This window comes from Helicoverpa armigera, chromosome 1 (assembly GCF_030705265.1).
Source record: "Helicoverpa armigera isolate CAAS_96S chromosome 1, ASM3070526v1, whole genome shotgun sequence".
In the NCBI taxonomy this organism is placed as follows: Eukaryota; Metazoa; Arthropoda; class Insecta; order Lepidoptera; family Noctuidae; genus Helicoverpa; species Helicoverpa armigera.
The window spans coordinates 10030726-10053415 of NC_087120.1; the positions used below are offsets into that span (position 1 = coordinate 10030726).

The 22690-nt window shown below is 36.9% G+C and overlaps 1 protein-coding gene and 1 pseudogene across 1 annotated transcript in view; both read right to left on the bottom strand.

The window, feature by feature from the left end:
- Window positions 1–379: 379 nt before the first annotated feature.
- Window positions 380–3627, bottom strand: LOC135117518 (uncharacterized; annotated as a pseudogene).
- Window positions 3628–8146: 4519 nt separating this feature from the next.
- LOC110374602 (calaxin) overlaps window positions 8147–22690 on the bottom strand; it is a 33996-nt gene continuing 19452 nt past the window's right edge. The window contains exon 5 of the mRNA XM_021332374.3: window positions 8147–9612. Within this exon, the coding sequence (XP_021188049.2) occupies window positions 9427–9612 (186 nt within the window). The 3' untranslated portion in view covers window positions 8147–9426. The remainder of the gene's footprint in view (window positions 9613–22690) is intronic.

The following is a 22690-nucleotide window of genomic DNA, read 5'->3' on the forward strand; positions in this document are numbered from 1 at the left end:
TAGCATTGATCGATAAAACGTTTATTCAGCAGCAGCAAAAAAGAACGATATTAATAATGAAATAAAAGTATTTAAGGCTAGGCTCCGGTCTTCATTGCTATACAATCTATTGCGCATTCTATGGTAATTATAGCGTAGACTGCAGCCACCTTTATGTAAAAAATCTCATATTCCATTTTGCGAAATCTAACCATTTCGCTTTTACCAGGAACTATAGATATGAACAATATTTTTCTGTCTGCTACATGCAGTTTCGACAATCGGCTGACCTTACACCCAGTATTAAATTTCTTCTCTATGAAATGTTATTTTATAAAAGCGAAATACTATATAAAATACAGAATATCATAATTTTTTTTTTTTTTTTTGGCAGGGTAAAATCCTCATGGACTTCCCTCCCCCTGGGGTCGGTGGAGGGGGTGTGCCGGACTCTTACCGGCTAAAAACCCACCCAGTGTTGCCTTCTACCTTACCTATTGTCGAGGGCACGGGTATCGCCAAAGCATTCTTCCGCACCCCCGACAGGTATTGGCCCGCCAGATGTTCAAAGGCGGGCCCCGTCAACCTCTGTGGCCGTCACCCAGCGGCCACAGCAAACTCCACTAAGAGAGGCGCGCGCAACACAACGCCACCGTCTCGAGGCCTGTTTCTGATCGGACGACAGACGCCCCTAGTCTGTCGCCCGCAGGCCGCGCCCTATGGTGGCCGGAGATCAGCCACCCTGCGACGCCCACCACGTCTGCTGCGGGCGGGGAGAGAGGAAGCAGTTTCTCTCTCCCTTTCCGCCGCCTCCTTTAAAACCATCACATCCTCACAAAAGGAGGCGACCGCGTTCCACCCTTCTTCGCTGCCGACCATGCAGGACACAACAGCCGGCAGCGAAAGACTTCCCGCAGCATCTACTGCTGCCGCGAGGTCACGGCGCTGCGTTGCCCATGCTGGGCACTCCACCAACGTGTGCAGCGCCGAGTCCTCGTTGCAGATCCCACAGTGGTGGCATTCGGGCGTGGGCTCCCGGCCTATGCGACACAGGAACTTTCCGAAACACCCATGTCCGGTAAGAACCTGTGTCAGGCGGAAGCTGAGGGCGCCGTGGCTTCTCTCCAGCCACTCCTTCATAACGGGCCTGACCGCCGCGACAACGGCGTGCCCTGTCGTGGGTCGCGCAAGTCGCTGCTCCCACTCCACCATTAACACCTGGCGGAGCTCTGCCCTGCGCGCCTCAACTTGTCGAGGCACGAGGCACTCACCCCGCTGCACTGCTTCCTCGCGCCATGTATAGAGTGACGCGAGGACTTTCCCATCTAGGTCCCATGGTGGGGATAAGGCTAGGAGGCATGCCGCTTCAAAGGATATCGTACGGTATCCCCTTATGACCCTGATGGCCATCGCTCGCTGAGGTCTTCGCAGCACTGCAAGATTGCGGGCCATAGGGTGTTCGCCCACACTGGCGCTGCGTAGAGCGCCATCGCCCGCACGACCCATATAGAGCCTCCGGCAGGATGTATTGGGTCCCCTGAGGTTAGGCAACAGGCGTGAGAGCGCAGAAGCTGCGGCCAACAATCGGGGAGCGAGACGTTGGAAATGCGGCCCGAAGTCCCACCGACTGTCGAGAACGAGACCGAGGTATTTCATCGTCGATTCGACAGCGATGGTGACCCCTCCTACTACGATGCTAAACCCCGGAGGTGGCTTCTTCCTCGGCCCATGGAAGCAGAGGGCCTCAGACTTGTACAGAATATCATAATTGTGGTAATTGTTTGTATCATGTCGTTACTACAATGTTTCAGGTAATATAAACGTGTATAACAAAAAAGAATCATACTTGGAATAACAAAACAACAATTATAATGTTGAGGTTGAGTGAGCGAGCAATTTTGGCGGCTAAGAATAAAGATGTAGATGACCTAAACTACATAATTCAAAATAAGATCATTGGAACAATGCATTCATTCAAATCTATTGACTGCTTCACAAATGAAGATGAAGCCACCAACTATCCAATTGAATTTTTAAACTCTTTCGACGTGCCTGGCTTACCACCGCACAATTTACGCCTTCAGGTTGGCTCCGTAGTAATCATGCTTCGAAAATAAACCAACCAAAACTGTGCAACGGTACGCGTTTGGTGGTTAGAAAATTGATGAACAAGGTAATTTACGCTACAATAATGCTAGGAAAATTCAAAGGTGAGGAAGTTCTCATTCCGAGGATACCGATGATCCCAACCGATATGCCGTTTGAATTTAAAAGACTTCAATTTCCGATACGTCTTGCATTTGCCATGACCATCAACAAATCTTTAAAAGTTGTGCTTTAAATCTAGAACACTCATGTTTTTCCCATGGTCAATTATACGTGGCATGTTCACGGGTCGGAAGACCATCTGCGTTGTTTGTTTTTGCGCCTGTTAATAAAACAAAAAATGTCGTGTATCAGAAGGTACTTAGATGAAGAGCAACCTATGTACTAAAATACAGAAATAATTATGAATGATTAATTTAGGTATTTAATTTGTTTTGGTATTTTTTCAATTATAAATAAAACATCGGTAAAAAAGTTTAAAGTTAAACGGTTTTATCTCAAGTGCAATGAAAACTAGAAAATAAAGGAAATAGATACTTACCTATCAACCTACGAAGGTTTAAATAGTAGATACCAAAATGTATTTCATATTAAAAAAAATGTTATTCCAATTCTCTTTCTTTCATGGTGAGTATCAACTGTGACAACAAAAGGGTTGAATAAAACCAAAAATATTGATAGTAGTACCACGGGTAGTTTTTTCTTGCCCATTGTACTACCAGACAGCTTGGTAGTACTACGGCAAGAAATTTTTACCCGTGGTACTACTATTGGTAGAACATTTCTATTATCATTTTGTATGTCTCTTCCAGACCTCGGGACTACAGAGTCCCGGATTTTTGGGAGGCGAACGTGGGGCCGAAGCCAGCACGCTGAAGCCCTTTTCAGACAACTTTAATGAAATGGTGACAATTTTTTTTATTTCATTATTATCGTTGCTATTAATATACCCCACTGTACGTATCCATTAATAATACTGTCAAAGCGTAGGTTGATTGTGTAGGCAGATACTATCAATTTACTTTCTTCCCTTATTTACTGTTAATGCCACAATTCCGGTGATAGGGTTAATTATCTTCCTTGAAGCATTTCAAAATTAAAATTTTATATCAAGTTAAAATAAAAGCTAGACATCACAACTTAACTAAAAACAAATAAAAACGGGCTGTCAGACAAGATATAAACCATTTCCGTAACATGTAAAAAATATAAAATTACTAAATTGAACAATTTTTGCCAACATTTCATAAATAATCATAAAGTCTATCTGTATCATCTGTCAAAATACGCACATGAATAGACAAACAGGACTGAAATGATTACTAGAGCAGCCTCGAAACGGAATGCATGTCCACCACCCCCGGAATCGTCACTCAGCTCCGCCTCGCTGCCGCCGGACCCTGGACCACCAGTCATACTAGAGGCTGCAGCTGCGTCGAGCTCGAGCGACGAATACTTCTCTCCGCCGACGTCACCACTTGTGCATCTGCAGGGGAGACGCCGGTCACCGTCGGGCTTGGGTTCAGGGGACCTACAGATCATTAGCAGGGTCCCCGCAACCAGTGGTTGTGTGCAGCGCATGAGATGGACTCAGAAAATGAACGAGAACATCATGCGCGCATTTTACGGATACACAGAGGAGGAAACTAACCTTATTGAGTATCTACAGTTTTATTATTAGTCAATACAGTTTTATTTTTTTTAGTTGGTAACGATGATGTGTGATTGATGTGGTGTCCTATGTGGTGTGTCATATAAATAAATAAGTCGTAACAAACAGTGAAACTTACAACCACATTATACAGATGTGTATAGTATACCTACCCCATGTATTCCCCGTTTATTTACGAATCAAAGTTAAATATAATCCAGACAGATTGAAACTTACTGTCATACAATGACACTAAAAATGTATAAAAGAACTCGACCCATCATTGTAACACATTGCAAGCATGACTAACACAAGCAAAAAAATATTCTTCACAAGAAAAAAGTATTTTCTGCGCAGTATCGTAAACGTACCTAAATGGAAATAACAAAGGAAGCGTCGAAGCAGTAACATATACCGTCCTTTATACTTATACTTTCTAAAGAATTCGAAAGAGCGGGATGTTTATCTAAATATTATTATTTAGATATTATCGATATTCGAAAAAAGTCCATAACTTGATAAGAGTATTTGCCAGCGTATGTCTTTATGTTTTTACGATGCAAAGCTAGAATTAAATAAGGGAACGTCATTTAAAAGATTTCTTTAGGAAAATTCAATCTATGCGTACGTAGATAGACAAGAAAAAATCATACGAATATATTCGAATTTACATAGAAACGTCAACCAAAATACTGATTGTATAAAACTTAACAGACACAAAAACTACATTATATACTTGTAAGCCAATATATAAAAGCCAGCAAAGCAGAGAAAAATACACATTGAAATTAAAAAGTGGTAGAAACGGAACATTTTATCAATTGAATTCCTCATTGTGGTTATGAAACAATTGTACAGTGCAAATTGTACTCGCAGCGTTTGAACCGATGACGCGCGACATCCAAGTCGAGGCCATTAAAACTAGGTCACTATTCTTATGATACGTTTGTAATTGTTATATAATAAATAAGATGTTATTGGTCATTAACATAGCGCTTACACCCCTACACCCTCACACCCTACAGAGCCTAAATAGTGTCTTGTCGTAGCCACATTTGGCCACTTCATGAATTGTTCGTATTTCATGATATGGGCAATTTAATTTGATTAGAATCGAACTTTGTTTTCACTATTAAACTGAATATTGCTTTCACTACTGGTAAATTGCGGAGAACGAATTTATTCGAAACTTGATACATACAAATTATAGCTTTTCACTTTGACGTCTAGTGACGGCGAATGGGAGCGGCCTTGAAATGTTCCGATCAAAATTCATTCTGCATTGAATATTGGATATTCCAATATTTTTTTCAGACTAGATTTTTTATTCGTTCTGTAAAAAAAGGGTGACTGATAGTTGTTCTGTTGCAGTTTCTATCGTATCAATATCACTTTACATTTAAAGTTTGGTGGTTTCAGAATATAAACAAAGAGAAACAGTGAACCAAGTATCAACGGTTAAATCGGCGAGTTTCTAACGTAAAACACACCTCGTCCATATTACGTTTTTGGTACCTTATAAACTGCACTTATACAGTTATAACTGCACTTATACTTGTACAATATCTTATTTTATTTTAAGGCTGTATGGTCTATGACTGCTATCTTTACATAGAAGTAATGTCTTTGTTATATATTTAAAAAAACATGGTATTCTGAGAGTCAAATAATAAATTTCATATAGTACCTATCATATAGTACCTATCTGTTTGGGCACGATCCCGCTGACAGATGCGGATCATGTTTTCATTACATAGATTCAATGTTTATAATCCTTAATTTGTAAGTAAAAGTTCCTTAAAGTCACTACATATCCATATGTCCCTTTGTACGCTTAAATCTTCAGAACTACGCAACCGATTTTCGTGCGGTTTTTTACCAGATATAATGTTTCAGAAGAAAGGTTTATGTGAAGGTGAATGTATTTATGATACTTGTATAATAAAGTAGAGAAATACTGATAATTTTAGAGGTTATCGAATCGGCGGTGTAAATATTTAATACTTTATCATTATTATCCCTAAAAAGGATTGTTACTGAAATACCAAAATGTTAATGCAGAAAAATCATCCTATTTTAATAATAAACTAGATAAGCCTCATAAGCGTGAGCTCTCACATATTGATCGTTTTATTTATACATACTATGTTCATGAATAGCGTTCCGTTAAAAGTGTTTGCTCTGTAAATTCCTTTTTTTATGACAATGCAGATAAAGGAAATAAAACCTTTTGGGTAGTGACGGAAATATTTTATTAACGTGAGTGCACAGTCACGTCATTTAAATTAAGGTTTTTAAAGCTGATTGAATCTATATAAATAAAACATTAAGCTCCGACATATATTTGTGACTCTTTTTTGTTGTGTTTGTATCTGAAAAACGTTTGTATGAGGGATGATAAATGTATCTCGAGGGAACTACTCCGTGCATCGGGATAAAATTGTTTAAGGTTTAAAGAACTTTGCACAGTCGTATGCAAATATGAGAAAGAAGATTAAATTCACGGCGAGAATCTTCCTGCTACCGACATTCCTAGCGATTTGATGATGTCCGTCGCGACATTTTCGTCAACGGTGACACCCTGGCATATATCGACAGTTTGATTTCGCTGTTGACTCAAGAAACCAATTTTCGTATTGAACACGCAGTAAAAAATGACAAACAAGTAATCATCGCAAGAAGTCACGACTATTCGAATATTTAAAATAATAATGTACAAACAAAAAACCTTCTTTATTTTAAAATTAAATTGATAAACAAATACAACGAAACAACTTTTATTTAATAAATTGTGATTTTGTGTGTGAAATGAATTGTTTCCTTTAAATATCTATCATAATTGTCACGCAACTTATTAAGGACTGCGATGATTCTATGTAATTTGTTTTAATACTAGCTGTTCTCGGCGGTTTTTCTTGCGTGAAATAAGAAATTCAAAGAATTCGCCGAAGTCAGCCAGTGGTTTCGACACGATGATTCTTCAAAAAAGCGAGAACGCATCCAGACAGGTGGGCCAATGTCGTCAGTCAGCGGATACCACAGGATGGCCACCGCAGACGTGATAGGCTCCGACAAAGTTGGCGGCACGACCTGGAAGCCTACAAAACCTGATTGATAGGAACATTTGAAAAGATCGAGAGGAGTCTGGAGACAAAATGGGGAGGCATTTGCACAGTTGTGGGACAGTTAGGGTAAAGAAAAAATTAAATAATAAAGTAATCATTTCGATGTCAGAACTTTCAAATATTTATTTTCATTCGACATCATAATTGATGCAGTCCGTTTGGTTCCACGCTGGGGCCGGCACTGATGTGCTACGACAACAAGCTACAGATATTATATCGGGTGTGTCGTTCATAATCACATTAAATGAAATGCGTTAATATACTGGTTAATATATGTCCATTAACACAAAGAAAAAAGAAAAATACGTAAAAATAAAAAAATGCATTTTTCAAACAAAGTAAATAGAATAAAAATGTGCGAAAATTAGAACACCATATAAAAGTCAGTCATTACAAACAACTGTAATTCTCCCTTGAAAACTGACAGCTGTCAACTGATCAAAACATTCGATATTCCTAACTTTATTTCTGCTTTACACATGATGTTGTAAATTATAAAAACGAAAAATGACTCCTGTGGCTAAACCACTGAATGGATTAGGTTATTTTTTTTACAATTCGCCATAGAATATCATAAAGTATATGCGATAGAATTTAATGTGATTGTGAACGACACACCCGATATACCTACGCAGCTTAAATACAGACTATTTGTAGTACTATGTTTGATCATACTTAAGTGTCGAACAGCTACTTAGCAGCAGCAGGATTACCTAGTTTAAGTGACAGTGTAACTAAATTGAAAAGACAAATGTTTGAACAGTAAACGTTTTTATTATTATTTATTATTACTAACTGAACAGCTGGACACGAATGAAGATCTTGACGTGTCCGGTTGACGAAATGATAAATGTTAAAATTTTCATTTTTACCTTTGATAATACTATATTTGTCTAGATGTAGCGTCGAGTGCGCGCAAAAAAAAAAATGTCGATGTACTGTTCATCGACAGGAGCTTTCCCGTCAATCAGAACAGATCGTGCCGCCTAACTGTCAAAACGTATTACGCGCGCTAACTAAAATACAAATAACAGAGGTAAAATGACGACATGTGCAATTAAAGTCTGCCGGAATTATAGAGGAAGGCTAAAAAGTGCCAATAACATCACCTATCATCGGTAACTGACCCAGAAAATAAATATTTGTTTTTTGTAATTATGTTTACTAAATCACGCCATATTGTATCAGTGTTGCCAGTTTCTGTTTTTCATTTTCCCAACTTCACGTGTTTATGTTATGTATATCTAAAGGATATTTTTTTAAGCATTGCGCAAAAAAAATAATACGTATAATTTCTATTTTTATTGCTCGGATAGACATTTTCTGATTCTCCAAAATATTATGTACTATTATTTGATTAGTAAATTATGGTCATCAACGTAACATCATTTTTTTTTTGAATTCCAAGTAATCCTATTGTTAGGAGTCAGTTGATAGACCGCATTAAAAAAAAGCCGCGGAGATGCGATGTGGACACCAACAAAAAATACCGTAGTGTGTTCCGATCAACTTTCGCAGCAAGGACATGAGTACTGTCAAGATAGGGCGCCGAAGACTTAAGAAGGAGCAGTGACAAGCAAGGTTCAATTTTCTATAAAGTTATAATTAAACCGAATAACACTATGTATACAAACTTATTTAATTAGTCTATTTTTTTTTCATTATTTATGGGAGAATCTTAGAAGCTGGTATCATTATTTACGTCAACGCGCAATGTAAAATGACATCTACACGCACACATGCATAACAATTTTGTCACAGCTTCTTTGTTGGGATTGTATGGTGACACTCCATCTAGACATATATATATAATCAAAGATTTTTACTAACTGGACACACGTGTGGCGAGTTGCGTGTGTCCAGTTGACGAATAACCTGGTAAAATCATATATAATTTTTAAAACCATACTTTTCGTCCTATCGAATAGGTACATTTCACCTAACAATTTCTGATTCACATAAGTTTTTACACTCACCGAAATAAGAGCTAATATAAAATATGTAATATTTGATAGTCTGACCGTGTTGTCTATATTCAGTTCGCCGACCCTGTAGTAATAACAATATGATACAATTACGTACCTATCGAATCCTTGATTAGCAGTGGGGCTTCATTAGGAAGCTCATCATCCGCATTCAGCAATCAAGAGAGATATTACCGCAGAGCTATTACAGTATTCTTTGTGTTATAAACGAAATATTAGGCCATGAACTCAACAGATAAGATAAGGTAATATTAACCAAAATTGCGAGTTGCACCCTTGGGAAATATATTTTTATTTTGTGATACTGTTTATTAAGTCACGCTCAACTTGCTTGCTTTTGTCCCTTCCCGTCATATGTATACAGGCCGTTGATTCTGGCTACGATCAATTCATGCCTCTCGTATCAACTATGCTATCGAACTTGCTTTGTACTACTCAAAGTAAAAACACTGACATTAAATCATTGTACATATATAATTATCATTATTTCAATATTGATTTCATTACAATATTTGATTAAGATTTTTTACCTATATAAAAATGATTACAGAATTAACTTTATAACCTGTTACAAAATATTTCACATTTTTCCCCAGACTGGGCACCAGGTCGCTATAAAGGCAAATACCGCGGGTCTCTCCGGAAAACAGTAGCCGAGGCTCTCCAGCAAAGATGGCGTCTTTAAAACACTATCGTGAAAATCTTGGAAATTGATCACTCCATCCAAATCTGGATCCATTCGCTTCAGCATTATATCTACCAGTTCCTGCGAAAAGAGTTAATTTAGGTACGGAATAGCGACACTAAATGGATAGTTTAGAAATTATTTGTGATACTTTTACACTGCAGTAATAAACGCTCTTTCCTCGACCGATCTTCTACGTTCAAACAAAGTACCAAACTGTAACATGGTTGTTACTCATGCACTCAAACGTAGTAACCTTAGCGATATACAACATGAAACATTCACTTGGGGCTACGTGCAAACACATTGAGGCTTCCCGCGGGGAAATCCTGTGCTACGCCGTAAGCACTACCCTACGCATTTACTCGTAGCGGTCCTAGGCGAGCTATACTATGCGGGCCTGTAATACATAAACTCGTGAAACTTTATAGTGAGTAACGTAAGGTACTTACAGACCATTTGTTTAAGAGCACGGCTGATGTAGTAATGTAGTAAATGGGACGAATAATTTTTGTGTCGAGGAAAAGTGGTTTACTTCAGTGTCGGAAATTAGGCAACAGAAATACTAGCTGTTCTCAGGGAACTTCTATACTTAAACCCAGATAAAAATAGCCTGATTATTTCTAAGACTCAGACAATATGTACAAATTGTACTTAGATCGGTTTAGTAGTTTTGGAAAGCCCGACAAACGGTCAGACAGAGATATGCCTAGTTATTTTTGCATTGATCGAGTTTTCATCTGCGGTGAACGTCACATGGAGGACGAACGGAATAGTATTTTCATTTGGATTGAGCTTAATTGTTGATCTTGAACAGCGGCGAACTGTTTGATATAAACGGAATTCGGTAGGCCGAGCTTTGACGAGGCCACAGATTTGATTATAATATCTCTACGGTTTGTTTACATTTCTAAAGTAGTTTGCTGATGTAATAGCGATAACGTCATACTGGCCAGGTCGATACTGGCCGTAAATAATTGTTGACGTTGTTTACCGCTCCAATTAACTTAAATACGCTGGCCCTATTTTTACTTTTGTATTTTATAAATCCAAACTACAATGAGTTTATTCGGTAACTAGATGTAGCTGTGCTCGGTTTCAGCCGTGACCAAATAGGAACTACTTCCCGTCATCATCATCATCAGCCTATCGCAGTCCACTGCTGGACATAGGCCTCTCCAAGTGCACGCCACTGAGATCGATTTTCGGCTTCTCGCATCCAGCTCCTGCCAGCCGTCTTGCGCAAGTCATCACTCCACCGTGCCTGAGGACGTCCTACACTACGTTTGCCGAGGCGCGGTCTCCACTCTAGAACTCGTTTACCCCAACGGTTATCGGTTCTTCGGCTAATATGGCCAGCCCACTGCCACTTCAGCTTGCTGATTCGGTAGGCTATGTCGATGACCTTGGTTCTCTGACGGATTACCTCATTTCTGATGCGATCCCTCAGAGAAACGCCGAGCATAGCTCTTTCCATAGCCCGCTGAGCGACTTTAAACTTGTGGACCAGCCGTACCGTCAGTGTCCACGTTTCGGCTCCGTAAGTCATGACAGGTAGGACGCACTGATTGAAGACTTTTGTCTTTAGGCACTGTGGAATCGACGATGTTAGGACTCGACGTAGCTTCCCAAATGCAGCCCAACCCAACTGAATTCTCCTATTCACCTCGTCCTCAAAGTTGTTTCTACCTGGATAAAAACCAGAAGTTAACGTGGGTTCGGAGTTAGCCTAGATTCCTAGCCGACATCATAATGACGAATTGTCTTAAAAATCTCAGACTTGAATCGACAACTCGACTGGCAGGCCAATTCAATCAAACAAACCCTTATTTCTAATTCATAGCGAGACATGGATTTTCAATGCAAATTAACGACTCCAATAGTATTATCTCAATAGCATAAACACCACACGTTATTTGACATGATTTGCATAAACTTTGATATCAGCTAGAACAACCTAGGATAAAAAAAAGCTTAGCCAAAAACACCTTCAAACAAAACGAAGACTATCTTGAGAAGCGTTATGTAGACGTCGGGCCCGTGGCTGCCAGAACTTCTTCTTTACAGTATATAGGTAAAGTTAACAAAGAAGCATCTTATATTAGCGAGTATAAACGACTGAACGATGGTCTCCTACAGAAAAAAGATATGAACTAGGCCTCCTACAGAAAAAAGATGTGCACAAATATTGATATGCTGTATTAAAAGAGTTGGATTAGGGTTTTTCAAATAATATTCCTTTTGGAGCCGACATCTGTCAACTGAGTTGTATCATCAAAAAAATCTGTCGCCAATCTGTGACGAAGGTCTGGTAACTGTATTAATTACTAATCTACTGACACAACTCAACAACAGGAATGTTAAATTACAATTCAACCCTAATAGAATAACTATTTATAACAAAAAATATTAATAATATTCTCTGTAGTTTGGAGTTCTAGATCTTAATTTATTTGAGTATGTGTTCATGGCACTGTATGATTATAAGATATGTATTTTTCATGTAGGTAACTGACTTATTTACACAGGACCAACAATTATAAACTTATATATGCATAAGCAATTGTAAATAAGCTTTTGGTGTGCCTTGTAAATAAATAATAATAAAAATACCTTTGAAAAGTTTTCTGCAGCAGGAAATAAAAAAACTAAGAACCATTAGCCGTTTTCTAAATATTACAAATGGTTATGGTTAAAAAGAAAAAAAGTATATAGGTACGTTATTGCCATACCATATGGCGGTACGCTATACATTACGAGGATGACAACTACAAGGGGTACATTGTTTGGCGACGTGCAAACAGAAAACTATGCAACGCCACTCTTGTCTATGAGCTGGTTGCGATGTTTGATAAATATAAATACATTCCCAGAAAGGAATTCAATGCACTGAGGCCAAGCTTCAATCTCAAGAGCGATTATAGAGATCATAGAAAACACCAAAACTTAAGTAAGGCCCTTACCAAGTACTTTATAAGAAGAACTTGAATACTACTTAACGGTACTTCATAGACATGATGACATTTGAATTGATTTTGACATTTGATAAAAAATTACAAGAATGTGAAGTTACGTTTGAATTAATAATGGTGGAAGATCCGAACTTAAATCGACCTTCACCGACTTGATAATAGAATAAAATATAATTTATGACAAATTTCATGTATAAGAAAATATATTAAAAATAGGTTGTCTAAAAAAATCCTGGACAAACTACTTTTAAAAAAATAATGTTTAACTAAAGGACAATGCCTAAAAACGTCCCCACCCACCAACAGACTTGAAAGTAGTGTCATTGGATGCGCCTCATTAAATAGATCATTTCTTATTATGGAGACACATTCCAAAAGTATGGGGTTTAGGAACTATAAGACAATTTAGTATCCTTAATAATCAATTAACTTCAAGTTTGTTAACCAATTACTCAGAGTTGGGTGGACCGATTTTGATGTTTTTATTTTTATTTTAAAGAATCTATCTCAAAGTTAGTCTAATGTAATTTTCATCAAGATCTTTTAAGCAGTTTTTTAGCTATCATCGGTTAAAGTAATCGGTTTGAAGAGGCAATGTAGGATGTCGCGAGGACATCTTCACCACCACCAACAGACTTGAAACTAGTGTCATCGGAAGCGCCTCCTTTGATAGATCATGACTATCATAACGATTTACGCCAAATGTATGGGGTTTTGGAAATATTCGACATTTTAGTATCCACAATTAACGTAACGTTAGGTTAGGTTAGTAGGTATACACCGTGACTTTTTAGTCGTCTTACAACGGCAGCCCACTTCATGTATCCAATGACTAGTAAACGTTCATATTAAAAAAAAAACAATTATGAGATTTGAATTATTTAAATATAAAAAATAATTCATTAAACCCCAAACATTTAGAGTATGTTGTCACAGTAAAAAAATATCTATCGGATAATGCGCTTCTGATGACACTAGGTTCAACTCTGTTGGAGTCAGTAAAGGTCCATACAAAATCATTAAATCAATTATCATTCTAACCGGTGATAACTCAAAAGTTGCTAAAAAGATCCCGATGAAAATTATATCGGACTAACGTTGAGACACCTTCTTTGCATTAAAACAAAAATAATCAAAATCGGTCCACGCAACTCCGAGTAATTGGTTAACAAACTTGACGTTTATTGATTATTAAGGATATTAAAATGTCGTGTATTTCCAAAACCCCATACATTTGGAGTAAATCGTTTTGATAATCATGATCTATCGAAGGATGCGCTTCCGATGACACTAGTTTCAAGTCTGTTGGTGGGTGGGGACAGGGTCCATACAAAATCCGGCATTGTCCTTTTGTGACGATAAGATAATAAGAAAATTTTTATTCTCACTTAAAGTATAAAGCTTATAGAATGTGCAGCCATTGGGTTGTCTATTATTTACCTGGACAAACTGCTCGGTTGTCAGGTATAAAGAGGTATGTTTATAGTAGTTACCTTCACTTGAAATGATAATAGAAAATAGTAATAGTGAGCGTTATTTTGGAGTGACAACACGTGTATTTTTGTATCCTGTATATTGTATAATACACAAGAAAAATATATTTTTAACTGTTGAACATTTGTGTTACTCGTACCAAGCTCAGGAAAATTGTATTAAAAAAGTCGAAGAAGTTGATTATACATGCCACCATGAAGAGGCAGATACCAGAATTGTTTTTCACGCTCATAAAGTAACACCAGGTTCCAGAATTCTAATCGAAGAGCTCGTGGCTAAGTCAAAGCCGCGCGGATCGATCGATCATAAGGTTAAGCAACGATTGGCGCGGTCGGTCCGTGGATGGGTGACCATCTTGTCATAATGAGTTCTTCCGTGTTTCGGATGGCACGATAAACTGTAGGTCCCGGCTGCCATTTGAACATCTTTGGTAGTCGTTATGGGTAGTCAGAAGCCAGAAAGTCTGACAACCAGTCTTACCAAGGGGTATCGGGTTGCCCAGGTAACTGGGTTGAGGAGGTCAGATAGGCAGTCGCTTCTTGTAAAACCCTGGTACTCAGCTGCATCCGGTTAGACTGGAAGCCGACCCCAACATAGTTGGGAAAAGGCTAGGCAGATGATGAGGTTCCAGAATTCTAATAAAAGCTTCTGATACTGATGTTCTAATAATTTTACTTGGAAATCTGCACAAACTATCGGATTCTACAATTTTTCAGGCTACTTCTGCGACTAAGAAGCAGTCAAATCATCTCGATTGCATCAACTGCATCGATTTAGCATTAAAATTGGGACCGAAGCTATGTAAAGTCTACCTGCTTTCCATGCATTTACAGGTTGTGATTACACTGCGGCATTTTATAATAAAGGAAAAGTTAGACCATTTAAAAAAAAATCCAAAAATCAGCTGTATCAGACTATTTTTGCTTCATTAACTGATGAAGCCGATATTTTCCTTAATGAAATATGACAGCTGTTCAAGAGTTACAGCAAAAATGTATGACGTGAATCACTGCCAGTCAGTTAATGATGCACGAATTCGTATTTCTTTTTCATAAAAACGGCGCAAAAGAAGACAACGAACAATTTTTAAAGAAGTTAAAAAACTTTGATTCTAACTTCATACCGCCATGTTGGATTTCCCTACTACAAAACATTTTACAAACTATATACGTAAATTCGATGTGGCTAAATGCGACTGATCCTACATGTGCAAAATTAAACCTACGGTTGGCATTTCGATGGTTTCTTAAAAGGAACAGGCTTTATCGGAGATCAAACTCCCTTGAAAATCCAGGATATTGTTGAAATAGAAGAAAAAGAGGAAGAATCTAATGAATCCGACGATCCCGAGAGTCAAAGTTTAAGTTCTGATGAATCAGATATTGAATAAAAAATATTTATTATAATGTAATTTTCATTGTTTTTGTACACATGCTTTTCAGTAATAAAACTTTCAAACGTAATGCAAGATCTTTAGCCTATATTTTTTGTTATTTTTTCATTTGAATTTTTAGCTGTCCACTTTGTATCTCTTTTATTTTCTCTGGAAAGAGAAAAAAAAATCTTAGTATAAATATTTTCCTTATTTAAGTCATCATATTTCAAGTTACAAAAATTTTTCTATTATCAATCAATTTTATTACTAATTATTTACCAATTAATAAATTATTATTACCTACATTTCCACTCAAGTGAAAATTAACAGCTTTAAAAATCGAAAACCCCTATTGGGCCCAAATTTTTCACAGACAACCCTATATCAACGCGTTCGTAATAAAGCAGCGCTTCTATTGGTATATTTTTTTTTCTATTATCATTTCAAGTGAAGGTAACTACTATAAACATACCTCTTTATACCTGACAACCGAGCAGTTTGTCCAGGTAAATAATAGACAACCCAATGGCTGCACATTCTATAAGCTTTATACTTTAAGTGAGAATAAAAATTTTCTTATTATCTTAACGTCACAAAAGGAGATTGGGCAAGAATCTATGAAGTTTGGTCCAAATGTCCACCACGAACAAGACCTATATAATTAAATAGTCCACTTAATTTAGAGTAACTTTTACTAAGAAAGTAACAAAAAAAACAATGCCAAAAAAAAGTTATAGCCAAAAATGTATTCTTTATTTTCGGTAGTTTTTGTATGTTATCATTATTATTTTTTATTTTATTCCACTTCCATTTCCGCACTTTATCTAAAACTAAGGTGAGTAAGACACATTTGTATAAAAACAGCCCATATTTTTTTGCCCGATGGATGTACGAATCGCTACCCAATTGAGGCGCCAGAAGTACTTGAATATACCCAGCGGTGCCTGGATCTAAGAAAGTTCTATGTAACTGGCGGTGTCTTCTCTCTAATAATGAACAATTCTATTTTGTTAGAAGTTACAGAAAGTACGAAAATAAAAAAATGAAATTGAAAAAATCTATTACTTAAATGTTTTATTTGATTTTGCTATAACTTTTTTCTGGCATTATATTTTTTTTTACTTTCATAACAAAAAATGTTCTATATTTAACGGGCTATCTAGCCATATAGGTCTCGTTCGTGGTGGACATTTGGACCGGAATCGCCCATTGTCCTTTAGTTAAAAATTATTAAAAAAAAATAATTAAAAATAGTCTGTCCAGGATTTTTTTAGACAACCTATTTTTAATATATTTTCTAATATATGAAACTCATAAAGTATATTTTATTCTATTATCAAGCCGGTGAAGGTCGATTTAAGTTCGGATCTTAGACTATAACCCCAGTTTTTACAAGTATAATTTTAATTTAAAAGCTTGAAGTAAAGGCATTAAATGTTGTTTTTTTGTTACTTGCTGGTAAGAGCTTTTGTTATCGTATCAGTTTTATAATGAGTTTATTGGTTTACGTTTGCACATGTTGCGTAAATAAAATATTTTTGTAACTTGCAGAAAAAGGCAGTTTCTTTTACTTCTCACACTGGGATACAATTCACTATTATATCAATTTTTATGTATTATATGTACCTAAACTGAAATAAAATACTGCGAACAAAAAGCACACAAAAAGGTGTCACAATAAATATGCATGGAAAAAGTTAAAAAATTATATCATTATACGAGTACATAACCTTTCTTTGGACATTTTTTTTTCACTTAAATAGCAGCCTTTCTGATGCCCACATATTTTAATAAAAATACTTTGGCTAACTCCAACTACTTTAGCAAAAATTGCTACAAAAAGAAATAAACTCTAACTGCAAAGGACTGGGAGCTAATTTAGAAAAATATTTTTACATACAGACAAGCGTAAGTATTCGCTTCAGAAAGTTTTTCAAACCCAATTACAAGTTTACTCGCTTGAGGGAAAGGACACTAGAGATATCACCGTCACAGAGAGGTACAAACATCGAGAAATTTTAAATTTATGTAATATACATACGAGTACGAGAATGTTATTGAGCCAAAAATCGGGATCGATAAAATACAAAGTACCAAATTTTGTGCTTTATAATTCATTTTCCTTTTTTATAAATTATATTTATAAATCATTTAAATAATCTGTTCTAACTTCTACCCGAAATATACATAAGTGTCTGTAAACGTCTCTGTAATGATTCCTAGCATCTACATAACAACCGAAGTTACGTTCAAAAACTTAATTCCGAAAGTAGATAATGTAATCCTAACGGTAACTTTGAAAGTCTTAAAATAAATATTACTATAATTAAAACTGCTAGGCCTTAAAGGTTAGACTATTGTTTCAATCAATGAAAGACTTTTCAATCTTTGTATCGACTGATTGTAGTTCAAAAACTCGCAAGTTTTTGCTTTCAAATCAATTGATTCATTGTGTTGCTACTTTAAACAATGTAATCGGTATAATTAACGTATTTTATATTTAAGTTTCCCGAAGTCGCTTTATTGATTCTCACAATTGCTATTTCCTACTAATTAAAATGTGAAAGTGTATTAGACGGTTGAGGAGTTTTATTCCACCATTGACGATTCTAGAGAGAATATAATACAGCTAACAATGACGATGATATTATATCAGAAGACCTCGTTTAAGATGCTTCTGAAGCAGAAGAGTTTATTGATGCTCAAGAAGAGATTAGGGAATCTGAATCTCACAAGTACAATTTAAGAGACAATTCAACCCTTAGACTTCCACAGTGGATGAAGGAGTATATTTGCCTGATTGACACTGATCACTTTCCTGAGCCTTATAAGGAAGCCTTGGGAAGCAACAGAAAAGAACTACCATGCAAATGGATATTTAGAATCAAAAGAAATCCAGATTTCCACAAAGGGGTAAAACATATCCAGATTAGACATTTCTTTGTGAGGGAAATGGTGCAGGAAGGTACACTGACGGTTTTGAAGACAGCTTCAACAGATCAGCTGGCTGATGTCATTACAAAGGCAGTTCCCAGAACTTCTCGTGGATTTGCGACAAAACATTGGGATGTATTAGGCAACCAAATACTTCTAATCAATTGGGGAAAGTATTATACTGTATGTAATTCCCGGGACCCAAAGGCTGGCTTTTATTTCGCACAGAGGTTGAGCATTGCCATCCAACGTGGCAATGCTGCCAGCCTTTTGGGTAGATTACCCAGTGACAGCGACGAGGAGCAATTTATTACTAACCATTACACGTTTGAAGATTTTTATTCCACTATTGACGCATCAGCATCAGAAACTACTTGATGAAACTTGGCAGTAATCAGAATAACGTACAGGCTTTTCTCTTATCAAACTATTTATCTAGCCTTAACATAATTACTTACAGGTAAAGTTATTTATATGAGAATATTGTTTATTCTTTGACGAAAAATAAAAAGGTGAAACTGTTCTACGAAGGTAACTTAGAAGTGAAAATGTTTTGACGTTCAAACCCAATGTAATTAAAGAACAAAGCTTTTTATAAAAGTTGCGACACAAATAACTTCGAATGGCGAATCTGTAGACACAATATGTAACATGATATGTTCACAGTGGGAAGGTAAAGTCAATAAGACAAATCGTGAAGGTACCTGCCGTCATCTACACTATTAATAAAGAGGCAAGGTTTGTTTACTTGGACTGATTTCAAAACATCTTCCACCTTTTATATAGTCCCTGATTCACAGACTATATTTAATCCGGATGCGGGAATTAGTTACCCGGGCTGAGGCTGAAAGTATGAGGATGAAGTAGTAGTTAGTGATTTAATTATTTCGCGGAAAACACATTTTGATTATGAATTAATTGGTAGTTCCAGCAACTCTTTAACCACATACATCGATCGCCATCGGAGCAGTTACCTAAACTCTGCTGCTGTGAGCTGCACTGTGGTGAATGCACGCAGGCACTATGTTTCAGAAACATGCAGCCTTTGTGTCGCAGGTCTTTATCAAAGCTACTAGCTCTGCCAGCATTTTCATCAGTAAGTAAATCGGCAATTATTTCATTTCATCGTCGACCCTCATCCAGATAAAAGCCATGTGATCTATAGAATATTGTATTCCTTCCGGGAACTTAGAATTGAGTATAGGACCGGGCTTCTTACTAGGAAAATATTATGTTTGTATGATGATTAATATAAAAAAAAACAAACTTTCTCAGTAGAAATCTAAGTAGGATTGTAACGACTTCGAGCCTGCAAATGAAGTACCTAGTTAAACGGCCGCTCAAATTCAAATTCAATCCTATTTCAACTTAGATTAAATGCTGGCATGAAGCGAGAAGTTGTGAATAATAATTAGTGCCAACACTGAATCATGCTAAATGGAAAAGTTAGCGGGATTGTGTCGGGGCCTGGGAACATGGCTGTTTAAACAGCTAACTGTTTTCATTGTATGGGATTTATAATGACTTCGTATAACGGGTCACTTCAAAGTATTGAGTATTGTTTGTAGGTTCTGACTAAATATTTATTGGAACAATTAACCACCTATTATGAGACATACGCTGAAAATCAGAACTATTGCGTTAATGAACCAAGAGCCATTGCAAAACTGTGTTAATGACATTATAAGTGTAATGTGTGTGTAACAAAAATTTTACTAAAAAATGATGAGAATGTCAGGTTAAGTTTTTATATAATAACGGCAGATTTTACAGGAATATATTTTAAGGAAGTAAATAAAGCCTTTAAATGTTGTTTTTTTGTTCTTACAGGTAAGAGATTTTGTTATGTTATGAGTTTTGTCATGTGTGTGTGAGCGACATGAAATACAACCTTTGACACTTATGAAGAAAATCATAAAAAAAACAAATTCAAAATTTCAAAATCAGATTCCCCCACCCGCACCCCGCTACCGCAGCGTCACGCGGTGCGGGGATACAAATATGGCAGTAGGTCTAAGTCAATTATCATTCAACCGTAAACACTCCAGTTTAAATGATCTCCGCTACACACTCCCAAACTGGTGCAGATCAAAATTCTTTCGAAGCAAATGGAGAAACTAGCACTTGAAGTCGCTGAGCTACGCACAAGCCAACAGTTAGCAGCACACCGCCGCGCCACCGCCCTCCCTCCCTTTTTGTCTATCCGTCATCGTCGCGACAACGCAGCGAAGATACAGCTTGTACGATAGCAAATTATTATTAGCAATGTACCACGCTGTTCAACATCTCCGAAGACTGCAATGACCTCACGATATTCATCGACCACAAGCCGTTAAGAAAAAAGAAAGCGTCTGCAATGAAAACGAAAACTTCGAAAGTTCCGTCTTTAGATTTTATACAAAATTTAGCAAAAATGCTTATTATATTCAAAGACGACGAACATCGAGAGATTTTGAAGCGCATTCAAGGCGCGGAAAATCATGTCATTCTAACAGAGGCCAAATACCACGAGGATTGCGTACAAAAATAATATGAACTTTTTCGAGAGGTTCGCAAACCCCTTACTTTGACAAAATCAGCGCAGCAATGGAAGAAATCTACGATTTCATAAGAAAATGTTAAATAGTCCAAATCAGAAGAAGTACTGAAATTACTGTTCAAAGCAAACTTCCAAGAACCAGATATCGGCAGAAGTCGATTATGAGACATTGTTTAGTATATAGCGGCGTTTAACGTTCCATATCATCAGATTACGCCGATTCTTAGCAGCCTTACATAGAGCTGAGTTTTCTTCCGTACGTTCCCTTTTAAACCTTTTTACGAATCAGACTATTCCAATATTGTTCAACCCATTGTTACGCAAACTACAACCTCACGAAGCCTAGCTAACAATGTAATCACTAATGAAGTGTTGTTACAAGGAACAGTATGGCAATAGCCCAATCACTATAATGCGATATTAATAGTTAGTGAACATAATATATGACGTATGTAATGATTTGTGAGCTGAAAGATCTACTACAACCAACTTAGTTTCGTCGATGATCTTTGCAAAAGAATTCCCCGGCCGTTGCGCTCTTAACGGTTTCAGAAGGTTTTGGCGTTTAAAAAACCTCACCTAATTATTATCAAATCAGCAGAATGACATTGAGTAAAAAAAAGCCTTGAAATTTTACCTTGATGTGTCAGTAATTGACGAAGAGAAAAAATAGAGCTTTACAGTACTTTTTGAAAGACAAAGTTGAAAATATAGACATCAGTCGTTCAGTTGTACGGCGAAATATGCGTCCATTTCACTTGGAGTGTTCACAACTGCATAGTAACTTACGATTTATGAAAGGAATTTATAGAGCGAACGTCCCCCTTTTATCTTCTACCAATTTGTCCATATGACCGCCCACAAACATTTCAAGCCGACTGCAAAGGAATTCCAATTCCACCTTTTAGAGAACATTTCACGATTCAGAGATAGATTTTTTCGTGTATGAGAAAAAAATTATAACGAGGCGAGCTACAGCAAGACCGAAAATACTCGTCGTGAATTTTTATTCACAGACGCCCAAAAATACCCGAACTCTCTATCAGAAACAAAAAAAAAGAGTTTGTCTTTACAATGCTATTTTCAATAACGTACTTGTGTGAACAAGAAATCTTACTCGCTAAATGGACAATTGTTGCACTGATAGCATTTTTCAAAAAAAATCCTGCTGTCCTCTAGTTGAGACAATAACGTTCAAACAAACAATCTCTTCAGTTTTATAATATTGGTAAAGATAAAGGTAGTCATACTAAAACCAAGAAATCCACACGCTGTCGAACTACTAATTAGTTCTATACTCTATTCTATACTCTAGTGTATGAAAAACGTAATAAGATCTAAACCGTCATACCACCACGGCATTTGTAATAATGCACAACTGCGACAGACAAGAATTTCTCACAAAATAAGCAGTCTTTTTAAGAAAAGAATAATCCAACAACGGCTTAATTGTAAGACTGATGAACGACTGGTCGTAAACTCGAATTGACCCTGGAACGAAGCGACGTGAGCGTAACCCCTCTCTCTTTATAAACGAGTTTATCTTATTTAGTTAACGGGAATACTAGCTACACGAATAAAGTGCCTCCCACATGGCCAATAATCCGTTAGTAAATAGGATGTAATATTGGGAGCGGGCACTATAGCCTGCTTGCAAGTTCTTGCTAATTTTGCTAACCAGGTCTTAGATTACCACAAAGATAATAATTTGCTCACATTTTCTTCTGCGTCCATTTCAAGTTTTCCATCATGTCTCATTTATGTGGTCCATATTATTTTTTGTACATTAACTGCTTAAATTAGAGAACGTTAGAAAATCAATTGTGACTCGCTTGGATCCGCGCA